The sequence below is a fragment of the Strongylocentrotus purpuratus genome, unplaced genomic scaffold (assembly GCF_000002235.5).
Source record: "Strongylocentrotus purpuratus isolate Spur 01 unplaced genomic scaffold, Spur_5.0 spur5_scaffold_20, whole genome shotgun sequence".
Classification (NCBI taxonomy): domain Eukaryota; kingdom Metazoa; phylum Echinodermata; class Echinoidea; order Camarodonta; family Strongylocentrotidae; genus Strongylocentrotus; species Strongylocentrotus purpuratus.
Window position 1 is genome coordinate 39,308,910 of NW_022145606.1, and position 14,659 is coordinate 39,323,568.

The 14,659-nt window shown below is 40.9% G+C and overlaps 1 protein-coding gene across 1 annotated transcript in view; it reads left to right on the forward strand.

The window, feature by feature from the left end:
* The window catches only part of LOC584058 (double-stranded RNA-specific adenosine deaminase), a 33,411-nt gene extending 21,098 nt beyond the window's left edge, over nt 1-12,313 (forward strand). Inside the window, exons 2-10 of the mRNA XM_030993340.1 lie at nt 1,775-3,334; nt 3,901-4,184; nt 5,249-5,405; nt 7,448-7,622; nt 7,918-8,011; nt 8,782-9,053; nt 9,722-9,904; nt 10,330-10,576; nt 10,957-12,313. Coding sequence (XP_030849200.1) covers nt 1,775-3,334; nt 3,901-4,184; nt 5,249-5,405; nt 7,448-7,622; nt 7,918-8,011; nt 8,782-9,053; nt 9,722-9,904; nt 10,330-10,576; nt 10,957-11,191 — 3,207 coding nt within the window. The 3' untranslated portion in view covers nt 11,192-12,313. The remainder of the gene's footprint in view (nt 1-1,774; nt 3,335-3,900; nt 4,185-5,248; nt 5,406-7,447; nt 7,623-7,917; nt 8,012-8,781; nt 9,054-9,721; nt 9,905-10,329; nt 10,577-10,956) is intronic.
* The last annotated feature ends 2,346 nt before the right edge of the window (nt 12,314-14,659 follow it).

The window sequence follows — 14,659 nt, forward strand, 5'->3', positions numbered from 1 at the left end:
GACAGCCATGTATGACATGCATGCCTACATGCTACATGTATTACTTACACGGTATGTAATACATGTACAGATCAGTACAGTACTACAGTCAGTGTATTTAAACACTCACATCCTTGCTTTCTGTACACTCCATGAACTGTTATCTAAAGTAGATGTCAATCTATTAAGTGTTAGAATGTCTGCGACAGATTTAATATATAACCCAAGGCTGTTCCTTTGAAAACATGAAACCTATTATAGACATTCTCCCGATATCATTTGTTTTTGTGAGTGTCCTTGTGTAAATATATGATTGGGCATGTATTCCCAAATTAGTGACATGTATGGTTCCCCCAAGACTAAAGACAAGGCTTATATGCCTGGCATTTTTCATCATGCCCTCTGTATGAAAATTTCAAACATCTGAGGAACTTGTAATGAATTAACCCTAGTTTATTCATGTGAATTTTCATAATACCCTAAGGGATACCCTTGTTATGGCTTACTCTATCAGCATTTGAATTAACGTTGACCTCTTTAATTTCACCTGGTTAGCGGATGAAATATTCATGCGAATGAGAGCCATGTTTTATTGACCAAGCTATCATGCAGACGTCATGGGAATAATTGACTGCGCAGGATGACTGTCCCGCCCCCAGTCCCATGCATTTACATCTGTGTGTGTATGGCCCCTGAGGAAATTAACTCCGATGCCGACGTCACAGCAATAAGTGGCTGTCGAGGAGATTCGTCCTTCCCATGGTCTCTCATGTTTAAACCAATGTGGGCCTCTTCATTATGAAAATGCCACATTAAATTGGGAACGAGTGATTGAATAAAGCTGGTTCCATGTTGCTTAATTTACATGTATCTTTCTTTGTGCCGTTGCAGAGAATGTATAGTCTTCATTAAACATTTTGCAGCCTTCATTGTTTTTCATTCATAATGCATGTGCATCGGCCATACAAAACTGCCCATTGTTTGTACTAACTATCATAACTCATTCATTTTAAAAGTTTCATTTCATTTGCGAAAATTAATCAACGTCTGTGGTTTGGCTCAATAACTCTTGATTTAGAGCCCCCCCCCCCCCCAAAAAAAAAAAAGAAAAACCAGATACAGGAGTAGAAAAGGCAAAGATTCTGCACACACCACATCTCTCTTTGTTTCATGACTGTATTGCATTTGATGTTTATTTTCCTAATAGGAATTTCGAAAAAGAAAAGTTTTCAACTTTTTTAATTGGCAACACGATTAGAGATTAGAGATAAAAACCCGGCTATTTTCAAACTTTTAGAGAACATTCTCGCATGTGTATATTGTTTTCATAGACGTTGCATTTTATTTTATCACTGCAGTGGTATAAGGAAAATATAATTGTTGCCAATTTAAGGAAGGATATATGATCAATTTAGCCCTAAAATAAAATACTGACCTGAAAAGGTTCATATAGCATTCTCATGTAGGGTTTCTACATGTATATGTTTGTATTCGTATTCATGTGTAATGATTTCATAAAGGGTCTGCAAATTAAAGACTAATGCACACCCACTCCGGCATGTAGAAACATGTTTCCAGGATCACCTGTACTACATGCATTTCATTCAGCATGATTCATGATGAAATAAATATTTAAACATGACTACATGTATGTAGTATTCAGAGACCTCTGCTATGTACCGCAAATGAGGGAATAAATGAATTAAACATGTTTTATCACCGTAAGTGGAACAGGCCTTTTATTGTTGTATTCAACATCGTTTTAACAATTTTTTTCTTTTCTTGTTTTCTTCAGGGTTCTTCTAAGCGAAAAATGGGCTCAAACACAGAACTGGCCAACGGCATCCTCAACAAACTAAAAGAAAGCAATGGATCCATGGAAACTCTTGAATTGGCGCGATCTCTGGGACGACGCTCCCGCAAGGACGTCAACCCGACCTTATATCGGATGCAGAAGAACGGCCTTATCTTGAAGGTGTCTGCTTCACCTCCAAAATGGGGCTTGAAGAACGAGGTGACTGTTGGCCCTCTGCATGGCGCGACTGCAGAGGATGGGGACAACCTGCAGGAAGCGGAAGAGACGGCTGAAGAAGCGCTTTCTGGTGGCAGTGGTGGGATGGAGCGAGATGACTTCATGGATGAAGGCAGTGGTGGCGATGTTCCTGTTGCTGAGCCCTTTGGTCATCCTGTCAACCATTCCGCATCCATAGACGCAGGGCAGCTGTACCCACCCCCTCTCTCCAGCTACAACGGCACTCATTCCGTGCCAGGCGTTGACCCCATGCCTTCGCCGACCAACATTTCCAGCTCGAGCGACGACTCAGAGACTTCCGAACAACCTGTCATTTTCGCAAAGCCGCCACCTCCACCACATGAACTTCAACAAAGTTTCGCAAAGCCATACACACCAAACGGCATGGACCATAGGTTACTGATGGCATTAAGTGAAAAGGTAGAGTCAATCCATTCCAACGATCTTGCCAAGCAACTTGGTTACCGTACCAAGAAGGAGATCAACCCAACTTTGTTTAGTATGCAAAAGAAAGGACTTGTAAGAAAAGTGTGTGAGTCTCCCCCTATGTGGGTCATCACCCCGTATGGGAGACAAATTCTAGAGACTGATCAGCAGCAGCAATCGCCAGAGCAGTCGCAGCAGAAACCTGGACAGTTTCCTGTAATGATGAGTTCTCCTATGCCAGGTACTGCTCCTCACATAGTGAACTTTGGACCACACATAGAGCAGCTCCAGGGGGTTCCTGGACAGATGTTCCACCATGTCCCACAGAGTCCTCAACCCCTCCTAGGCTCCAACGACGACAGGCAGTCCATCTACAATGAAAGGCTCAATTTACAAGCAGCCATTAAAGCCGGGATACCCATGGAGTTCGCCACATTGATGTTCGCCTCGCCCGACATGGAGATCAAGGTCTTGTGTGCTTTGAGCAATCAACAAACCCAAGGAACTGTGGAGATCGTCCACAATGTAGGTCTGAACAGAGGCAAGGCTAAAGATGTTAACCCCTCGCTCTATGGCCTTGCAAAACGAGGAAACATCACTAAGGTCACGGACAGCCCTCCAACATGGCACATCAACGAGAAAGGGGTCGAGCTGATCAACAAGGAGAAGAAACCGATCGAGATGAACGGTGCGACCAAACCGATGGAGATTCCTAACCATGTCAACATGGTGACGGGGGCACCTGGAGTGCTCATGCCACAGCCAATGAGTTCCCCTAACCACCAGGGTGGCATTCTTCCTCCAGATCCTAGGACAGTTCTGCAGAATTGGGATCAAGGAAGACCCGGCCCTGGTTTCATCCCTGTCTCATCATTCACACCAACCATTCCAACTCAGGTATGTCTCACTTTGCTGTCCATTTTACCCTTCCCTTCCCCTCAATGCAGAGGGCATCAAATCACACCAAATAGTTATTCGGTAAAAAATCTATTTGGACATATATTTGTTCCTGAAAAAGATATAGCTACCTCCATTTCTAAGTTTGTTCTCAAGGACGATGATTTAAAGCCCCACTGCACTACTTATAGCTACTTGCACCCTCTATATAGCAAACAATGGCTAATCGGTGCCTGTTGGTCCTCCATGATCCCCTTTTTTTATGTTAATTGAGAGCTGATTTGATGAAATAACCACATGTCAGTGACCTTGCAGGATGGTCGAATCCCTTTTGTAAACTAGTACAGATTGGCTTTACAAAATCTATTTGGACAAGAACTTTGTTCCTGAAATATATATATAACGTACATAGGTACCTCCATTTCTAAGTATATTTTCAGGGGAGATGATTAAAAACTGATGTTATCAATGAAATGAAATATAGAATCAGAGTTCAAGTTATAGCTTGAAAGTTCATGCATGCAAACAACTTTTTTTCTCAAGTACACTCTTCTAATCTTTCACAGGTTGCCCCTATCCGTGCTACCACCATGCCTTACATGCCCCCGAACTCCTTCGCCAACCCTGCCTCCGTTAACAGCGCCCCTATCCCAGCATCACCAGCTCCCCAGCCACAGTCTTCCCACAATGCACCGGTCATCGGGTCGTCGACGGGTCAGACAATCAGTAACGAGATGTTTGCTGCTATCAATAAGAACCCCGTGAGTGCATTGACCGAGTATGCCCAAGCCAGGCATCTACCTGTTTCCATTGATCTACTGCAGCAGTCTGGTCCTCCACATAACCCAAGGTGGGTACTAAAGGGGGTAATAAAGGGATTAATATGGGTGTAGGGATGGGGGAAGGAGGTTTTAGGAATTAGTGGGTAGGGAGAAGGGTTAGGCATATACTGGTTTCCATTGATCTTCTACAGCAATCCAGTCCCCCATTACCCATGGTAGGTACCAAAGAGGTATCACAGTGGATTAATATGGGTGTAGGGATGGGGGAAGGAGGGTTTAGGGATCAGAGGGTAGGCAGAAAGGGGATCCAGCATCTACTGGTTTCCATTGATCTTCTACAACAATCCAGTCCCCCATTTATCCATAGTGGGTACCAACGAGGTATTACAGTGGATTAATATGGGTGTAGGGATAGGGGAAGGAGGGTTTAGGGATTAGTCTGTAGGGAGAGAACCCTATAGATCATCATTCTTACTCTCTTGAAAAACAAGCCATCTTGTTGTCAGTGTATCCTTGTAGTCCAAGGACCCATTTCACAAAGCCTTCTCTCAATGACAAATGACAAAAATCAGTGACAAATCTGCTAATAACCAATCAGAAGCAAGGATTTCAGTAGCTTATAACACAAACTGTCATTTGTCACTGATGACAAGTTTTGTGAAACGCCCCCCCAGACATGTGCTTGAGATGTCCTGGACCCTGTTTCCTAAAACTTGTTATTGATAACAAGTTTTATGAAACATCCCTGGTTTACAGTAGTCTGTTTAGGAGTGGGAGGGAGTGTTGAAAGGGGTGTTGAGATGAATGGGAGGAGGGTCCAGTCTGGCTGTTGGGGGAGGGAGAGAAAAGGGGTCTGAAACTTGATATATCTTGATCTATACATGTATGTAAAGTGATTGCTGTTTATGTCCTTTGGCAAGACATTGATCTACATTTGCCACACTCCACCCAGGTGATGTAAATGGTACCTGGCAGGAATTAATTCCTTGAAATGCTAGAGCGCTGTAATGGCAGCCCTGCTAAAGCCAAGGTAATAATTGAGAGTGCCAGGAGGTGTCACGTCTGACAGACATGAGTGCTATACAAGAACCCACTATTATTATTATTATTATTATTATTTAAATTTGACCAGGTTTGTGTTTGCGGCCTGCGTTGGAGGCAGGAGGTTCCAACACGTCACCAGTCGCAGCAAGAAGGACGGAAGGAGGGAAGCGGCTGATATGGCTCTCCGTACTCTGGTGGCTGAGGGCTCCCTTCAACCGAAGCTAACACCCATGCCCATTGTCCATGTAAGTACAGTTACATCAGGGGGGCGTTTCACAAAACTTGTCATCAGTGACGAATGGCAATTTGTGTTATAAGCTACTGAAATCCTTGCTTCTGATTGGATATCAACAGATTTGTCACTGATTTTGGTTATTTGCCATTGAAAAAAGACTTTGTGAAACGCCCCCCAGTTGGTGTCCTTTAAGAGATTGGGGTTATGGACGTGAGAGAGGAGGGCTAAAGAAGGGAATGAATATCCTAGTGAGTGACTCTCAAAGCCTTGGGGCAGACAGACCTTGGAGAGCTTAACAGGGGGGTGTTTCACAAAGACTAAGATCGACTTTAAGTTGGACCAAATTATGGCAGGCCGTTCATGCCACTGGTTCCTCTAACCATACCTGGCATTGGTTTCTCAAGGAAGGTATAAATCGTGGCCGCCAATCGACAGAATTTACCTTTTTTGGTGGTTCATTATTGAAGGAAAAAATATTACCTAAAGATCATAATTGAGAGACCAATGATGAGAGCAACCAGTGGCATGAACGGCCTGCCATATGCCATATTTAAGTCCAATTTAAAGTCGATCTTAGTCTTTGTGAAACACCCCCCTGGAGATATTAGAGAAAAGATATGAGAGTGTTGTGCCTCTCTCGGATGAATGTTGAAACCCGGAAGGCTTGGAGAAAGGCCATCAAGGAAATGAAATGTTCAGCTCTACAGCGTGGGAAAATGTGACAATGGTTTCAGTGACCTGTTTCACATGAAGATATCAAGTCAATAATCATTTATATGAGGACTTATATGGATGGTGTGGTGGTGGTTGTTTAACCTGACTGTTAAGAAAGCTTGTAAACGGCAACAAGGGGACCAACATATTTTACATCCTCTCTGAGGGACTTGCTAAAACCTTATATATATATATATATCTCTTACCTTATCTTAAGGGAAAATCTTAAAAGGAGTTATTAGAAAAAAGATTTTTGAGAGTATGTTGTCTTTCCTGGATGGATGGTGAAAATTGAAAGGCTTGGAGAAAGGCCATTAAGGAAATGAAACTTTAAGCCCCAAAGCATGAGGAAAACTCAAAATGCAAACAGGCTACAAGTTTTGGCAGTTATCCATTTCTAATGCAGAGCAGAGTTTTACATCTATATATTGATCATGTAATTATGATCAAAACAAAAAGTGTTGCTCGTTTGTCAGATAATGAGAATAGATATTTTTACTGCTCACTTTCTGAAAGCTAGAGTACCATTCAATGTGATACAATGTACTATAATACTAATCATCAAGTGTTATTTAAACAAGAAAATTGAGGAAAAAAAATATCAGACACATAATAAATAATGTTCCTAGGAGCTCTGGGTGAAAATGAGATGCTTGTTTCTCCTTTGAAATGTACTCTAAAGACAATCAATGTTTCTAATGTCACTGGGCAGTCTCTTCCACATGAATGGTGCCACTTGTCCAATTGCCTAATCTCTGTAGTGGGTGGTTATACATGCACATGCATGTGCTCTTTGTAAATGTGTTTTTAGGTGATACATTTAGGAAGGAAAAGAGGAAAGATCACAAAAGTGGAAAAGGATGTCATCGTGAATCAAAAAATGTAAACAAGGATTAAAACATGAAAGAAATGAGAAGACCTATTGAAAAACAGTAGTCAGAAATATGTCAGTGATATCCCCCCATGATTTAATAGGGCATTGTTACTTGTGTATGGGTCAAAGGTGAGTGAAAATTTGATATTTGTACAGAAAAATCAGAATTGACCGAAAATTATGCATGATTATACTCCAGGGAATTAAATTGGTATGCTCAGTTGAGTACCGGTATAGTTGTGTAGAAAATGCACAATGTAAATTTATAATAATTAATTTGTTTTTATATACTTATTTTAAGGTCTTCCATTCCTCTTAATTGATAACTCCCTTTAACGTGGAAAGTCAAGTATGATCGATATTAGAGGGGTTAATTTATAATCCAATGTACAATTTACACGTAGGAGCAATTTAGCATTGAAAGTTGTATATTATTTTCCATCTTTTGTTTTCTGTATGATCAGACTTCATCCAACGGTGAAACAACGTTCTATGACCGCATCGCTGCCTTAAGTCACCAGACGTTTAACTCTCTGGCTGCCAGCATTCCGGACTCCATCAGCGGTAGGAAGGTTCTTGCAGCACTGATCATGAAGCAGGGAGAGGACGATGAGGGAATGGTCATCAGTTTAGGAACAGGTAATTAGATGTTGGTGGTAGTGAGGACGCTGGTGGTGATGATGGTGATGATGGTGGTGATGATGATGGTGATGATGATGATGATGATGCTGATGGGGATGGGGAGGAGGAGGAGGAGGAGGAGGAGGAGGATGATGATGATGATGATGCTGATGGGGATGATGATGATGATGAGGAGGAGGAGGAGGAGGATGATGATGATGATGATGATGATGATGATGATGATGATGATGATATTGGTTGTGATCGACGGTGATAAGGATGATGACGATATGTAATCTTTTATATATTTTAGGGAATCGGTGTGTGACAGGCGACAAACTGAGCATGGAAGGACGAACAGTGAACGACTCTCATGCTGAGATTATCACCAGAAGGGCTTTCTTGAGGTAAGTAGGCCTGTCCTCATCAGCTTGAGTTTGCCAAATAACCTGCTATTTTAACAATCCCGATCGCAAATTATCCAGCTAATTTGCATCTTCATCAGCCAGCAGTTGCAATTAGCAGAATATTTGGTAAAGAAAATATCCTGAGAAAACTTGGTCTTGTTTCCAAAATATCCCGGTATTTGGGAAATAGCAGGCTAACTTGCGCACGTCCGAGCTAGTTTGTGATGAGCGTATCGGTCTGGTAAAGATGCAATTTCGAGCTTCGGGATAATAGTAGACTCTGAAAATAGTGGGTTATCAGGCCTAGTAAGACCACTTCCCAAGGTAAAATATTGTGCCCTACAAATGCGATTTTGTTGTGTCATATCTAAACAAACCTTTAATGTACCGGTACTCACTCAAATTTTGTTTAGTAGCCCCTGTTAAATGTTTGATATATGAAAACCTTTTTAATGAGTATAAATAAGAATGTTGAAATTTGACACCTCTGGGGGGTGTTTCACTACGGCAGGCTACGGCGGCTCTCATGGGATGTACAAATCATAGTCACAAATCGACAGAATTTACATTTTTTTATAATTTATTATTGAAGGAAAATAATTTATGTAAAGATCATAATGGTGAGAGCAACCAGTGGCATGAACGGCCTGCCATAGTTATAAGTCCAACTTATAGTTGATATTAGTCTTTGTGAAACACTCCCCTGGTGTTTTTGTATTTCATGTACACCGCCCTCTATGACGGTGACATCCTTCATGTTTGTCTTGTAGGTATCTGTACAATCAACTCCAGGCTTACGCTAAGACCCCCAACGAAACCATCCTCACTCAGGGAACCAACGGGAAGCTCCGCCTCCTACCGGACGTGAGCCTTCATCTCTACATCAGCACCGCCCCCTGCGGAGACGGGGCGCAGTTCTCGCGGACGGACGCGGGCGAGAACGAGGAGGGGCCAAACGGGATTGATTTCTGCGGCTTTGCCAAACATCTACCAACGTTTGGCAAAACCAGCCAGGGATTACTCAGGACCAAAATGGAACAAGGTACAAAAAAAATGCAGCTCGCAATTTTCTACTTTGGTCTAAATAATAATAATAATAATAATATTTAGCTTTTATATAGCGCTTATCACAGATGTCTCTAAGCGCTTTACAAATGAATCAGCTTTGCCTCCCAAATTTTCACAAATTATTTCTATGTTTCACTCTGACATATTTTAAAGCCTATCTGCACTAGTTTGGCCAGGAGGGATTAGACCCCCCCCCCCCCCTTCGGGGTCACTGGCAGGTGGTTATATCATCAAATCAGCTCTCAATTAACATAAGACGAAGGGGACCATGGGGGACCAACGTTCACCATTTAGGAATTGTTTGGTATAAAGAGGGCACAAGTAGCTATAAGTAGTGCAGTGGGGGCTTTAAGACAAGTTAACCATGAACCATTGTGGATGAAAGTTTTAAAAATGCAACCAAAATTGTCCAATTTCTACACAAAAATATGTGTTGTGTTATAGGTTTCTATCCTCTTTGCCAATTTTGGAGATTGCATTTTAATGCATTGCTGGCATATACAGATATTTAAAAAATGTTGGATATGTCTCCTTTTTTCAGATGAAGAGGGGATTCATGTCTTATTCTTTCTTCTTAATTTCTCACCTGCACTGCCCCACATATTGAAATAAATGTTGGATATGTGTCTTATTCTTTCATAGGGGAAGGCACTATTCCAGTGACCACCCGAGAGTCAGTTCAGACTTGGGACGGCATCATGAGAGGAGAGAGGCTTCGGACCATGTCATGCAGTGATAAAGTAGCCAGCTGGAACCTGCTTGGCCTCCAGGGGGCGCTGTTGTCTCATTTCATCGAGCCCATGTACTTGAGCTCAATATCACTAGGTAGGAATTAATACAAAGTATTTAAAAATCTTTCAGGAAACAAATCCACAGTGCGTCCCAGAAAAAACGAAACCGAGAATTATCAATGTTTTATCATAACTTAATCACACTTTGAGGAAAATTTGTCTGTCATCTTTAGTTTTAAAAATGACATTGTTGCTGATATTTGTAACAATTTTACAAGCACAAATTGGCGCCTTCACCTGCACCTTGCAGTAAAATGAAGGTCCTTTCCCGCATGGGTTTTAGAACATGGACCTGACTTGCTGCCTACAGAGTCAGCAAAAAAACAACCAAAAAATACACAGAGAAGGTATATTCGTGTATATTTATATTTATATGAATGTCTAAGGATCACAGACATGTGCTTAATTACGTTATCCAATACGAGGCCTAAATATCTCTTTTTCTCCTTGCTCATGCAGGTTCATTATACCACCACGGCCACCTCGCAAGGGCAGTCTGCTGCCGCGTATCGTCTGCCCACGACAACTTCACCCCGACCGAGCTGGACAACCTGTCCCTTCCTGCAGAGTACCACGTCAACCATCCGCAGCTTGGGTGTGTCCGGGCCATCGATCCCCCAAGGGGTACGGAGAAGACCAAGTCACTCAGTATCAACTGGTACCGGGGGTGCGAGAAACCAGAGGTCACCGACGGCACCAAAGGAAGGTAGGTCAAATGAATCAATCAGTTGATTGTGGGTTCTATGAAGTGCAGAAACTTATAACAGTGAGTACAAGAAGAGATGCCACCTCTTCAACACATCTCATCACCTCACGTCATACAGTTAAACCTGCTTTAGTGACCACCTGTCTACAAAGACCACATTTTTGTTTCCCTTGAAAATGATTTCTCATTGAAACATGTACCAAAGGAACCTGTCTACAAAGACCACCTGTCTTCAAAGACCACTTTTTGTGTTTCCCTTGGGTGGTTGCTATAGACAGGCTTGACCGTACCTTTATCTTTTTCCTTTGCTAAAATAAAACCATGATACCAAGTCCTCTTATCTTTCTCTCTCTTCATTTGTCTGCTTTCCTCCACCATAGAATTCAGGGTGTGCTTCACTCCCAGCTGTGCAAGGCGGAGATGTTCAGCGAGTACCAGCAGACATGCCGCCTCTTTGACCGGACCGACCTTCTGGAGTCGCGCACCTACCATGACGCCAAGCTCAGCGCGGAGAGCTACTACACGGCAAAGCAATATCTCAAGTGTATCCTCCACCAAGCAAACTATGGGTCGTGGATGGAGAAGCCAATAGAAGAAGAGCTCTTTGCCAACTGAACTTTCAACTTTGACCTACAACTCATCCATTTATGGAGAAGCCGATAGAAAAAGAGCTATTTGCCAACTGAACTTTCAACTTGGACCTACAACTCATCCATTTTAATGGAGAGGCCGATAGAAGGAGAGCTATTTGCCAACTGAACTTTCAACTTTGACCTACAACTCATCCATTTTAATGGAGAGGCCGATAGAAGGAGAGCTATTTGCCAATTAAACTTTCAACTTTGACCTACAAATCATCCTTTCGATTTAGGAGAACTTTGTTACCAATTGAACCTCAAGTTTGACCGACATTCATTCAGTCGATTAAGGAATAGCTCTTTTTGCCAAACGACCTCTGACCTCTGACCCACGTCCGTCTGATGGAGGAAAAGCTTTCATTTTAATGAGGAGGAGCTGTTTGCCAACTGAAATTTTTTCTTCTCCTCCTCCTTCTGCTGCTTCTTCTACTTCTCCTTCTTCTTCTTCTACCTCTTCCGCAAACTGTCCAGAAATAGTTACAAATCTTCTTTAAAATACGTAAACAACTCACCTGATTTTTATTTTATCTTGTCCCTATACAACAGCTCCGACAAACATCAATAAGAGTGCAATTTTGATTGAAGAAGTTTATTTTTACAACCTTTAAGTTGGTATGTGCCATGTACATTAAATTGCCAGGCAGTATATTGAGTTCTTATTTTACATGAACATGTTTGATTCATATATAATAACACAAAGGGATAGATTTGATCTCTGTTTTGCGATCGAAGTAAGCTACGGAGAGCCAGATCATACTTATTTGATGTCTTGTGTTTCCTTTGACATAATCTACTTTAATGATTCTTCTTTCTTTCATATTAAGGAAGAAATGGAGATGCAATAATGATAATATCAATAAAAATAAGGTAGGTTCCTGTATAGCGCGCTTGTCACTCTTTGACACCCACTGTTACTCCCTGAGGCTTTAGTATATACCCAGACGATTTGTGTCTGGGCAGTTGATATAAAACAGCAATTTGAAGAAGTTTACAAGCAATATTTCATAAATTTTCTAAGACCTATGTGGGACAATATTATAAAGAACAACAACTGCTTGTAAGTGTCGGCTTGCATGGTGATGTAGATATACAGTAGGCTTGCGGGTGCACCTCTCACATGGTGCACCCGCAAGCCTACTGTATAACATTAATGATGGTTTTAGTGATATTTTATTGATATTTCTCGTTCAATCCAAAGGCAAAAGAGAAGTCTTGATGTTGGTTAGGTGTCCCGACACCCAACCCCCCCATCACACATTTATTGTAAATAAAAGGTACACTGGTAAATGAGGAGCTAGTAATAGCATATAATGACATTTTTCCTGGCCTGACATTAGTGTTGGTGTACCAAGATAACTTCAGCAAATGTAGGATATATGCAATCAGCAAACTATTTCCTCTTGACTGCGCCCTTGAAGCTAATTTCCTTTTAAAATGAAAACGAAACCTGTTGAACCAGGTCAGGGTTAAAATGTAGGTACTGGAAATGGAAATTAGATGAATACTATTTTCACTTCCTGTTAAAATGAAAACGAAACCAAAACCCTTTTCATCAGGTACGGGTCAATCAATGTTGGTACTTACAATGGAAATTAAATGAGTACACAATGAGGATGTCTGATAAAATATTTTGACTTCCATTTATTCTCTAGTTCAACTGATCAGACTAGGTTTTTTTAACAGAGAACTAGAAACACCATTTTGTTGCTTTTATTATTTGTTATTTTAATCCATACATGCCATATGCTGTTTTTCTTTCAAAATACATACCGGTACAGTTAACAACTACATTATTCATACCTCTTGTAAATTTCATGTTATTGGTATTTTTCGTAACTCGAGAATGAAAGTTGGACTGGTTGAATTAAGGCCATGCAGTACTTACTTTTTAGATATAAGCTTTAACATGTCACATTCTCAAGAAACATGAATTAGAACAACTTAATTTTTAGTCACATGCTTTAAAAATGACATAACTTGGCAAGGTTATAAATAATTCAGTTGTTAACGGCATATCATTGGTGTTTATTCAAATGATATGGTCTCTGAAAGAAAGAGATTGGAATCATGTATCTCTACTAACAGAGTGTGTACCTTTCCTTTTCTTATTGCTTAGTTTTTAAATTTCCGTTCGTGCAGGTGAAATTGAAATTTTGTAGATAAGTGGCATACTAAGCCAAATACCTAGATGTAAATATTCCGTCTTCGAGGTGCCCCTGTTTTGTACCTGTACAAGAAACTGTATGAAAGAGAGTTTGGGGCTTTTTTTTTGCTCTTTATATATTCGCCTGGGGTATGTGCAAATATTTCCATTTTTAATATTTCTCCATGTACTGTATTTTAATCAGCGAGAAGATAATCATTGCTGTATACAAAGAGAATTATGTAACATGCAGTATTCAATTGTTTTATTCATTTCCGTTTATTCCCGCAGTAAAAGGTTTTAGTTTGTATCCGTGTTTTTAATTCAAGTTGTACATGTCATAATGCTTTATGTAGCTTGATTTTTATTTTTAGTTTCTGTAAAAATTTACCCTGTGGAATTAAGAAATGATTTTGTTTTCTTAAAGGTTTGTCCTATTGATGCTATGAATCTAGAGTGGGGAACTTTGCCATTTTCTGCCATATTATGCCATATTATATATGGCAACAATGTAATAGCCCTGACCGCAGCTCAATGGTTCAGTTGGTCTCCGATGGCTGTCAAACTTGCCATGCCCTGCGTACGCGCAAGAATAGCCATTTGGAACCTGTCATGTGGAAAGTAATTGTGATAATTATAGTAACGTATGAACAGGGCCATCACCTGAAAACCCCTTTTTGCATCTCGGTGTGAGTTGAGTCCTGACTGTAAAACTTGCCACTCCTGTGTTCTTGATTTTCTATCCGTTTGATGGAAAATGATTTTTCAAAAAACTTGGTACTATATTTCTTTAAGGTCCTATCAGTATGACTGGTGAAACTTTGGCTAGAGAGGGCGCACTATTCTGCGGCACAGTTGCACTCCTTAACTCCTTAGAATGCTACAGCTTGCCTGCGCTGTGTTATTGCGCAATTGTTATTCTCTCCCCATTTGATGTAAAAACGATTATTCAAAAAGCGATGCCATGGTACTATATTTTATCATTGTATAATGACTAGATGAATATTGGATGTCAATGTTAATCAGAGTTCCTTGGATATGTTGATGTAGCCAACTCTACTTGATCTTAGTAAGGAAAGATGGTAGTGTAGTTATAGTTGTGTAGTAATAATAATATAGTCACAACTGGATGTTCAGTTCCAATAGGGTCTGTAGAGAGAGAGAGAGGGTGAGAGAAAGAGAAAGAGAGAGAGGGTGAGAGAAAGAGAAATAGAGAGAGAGGGAGGGAGGGAGAGAGAGAGAGAGAAGCGGGATGACAGCCTCAAGGAAAGAGATACTGAGAGTGAGATTTGGAAAGAAAGT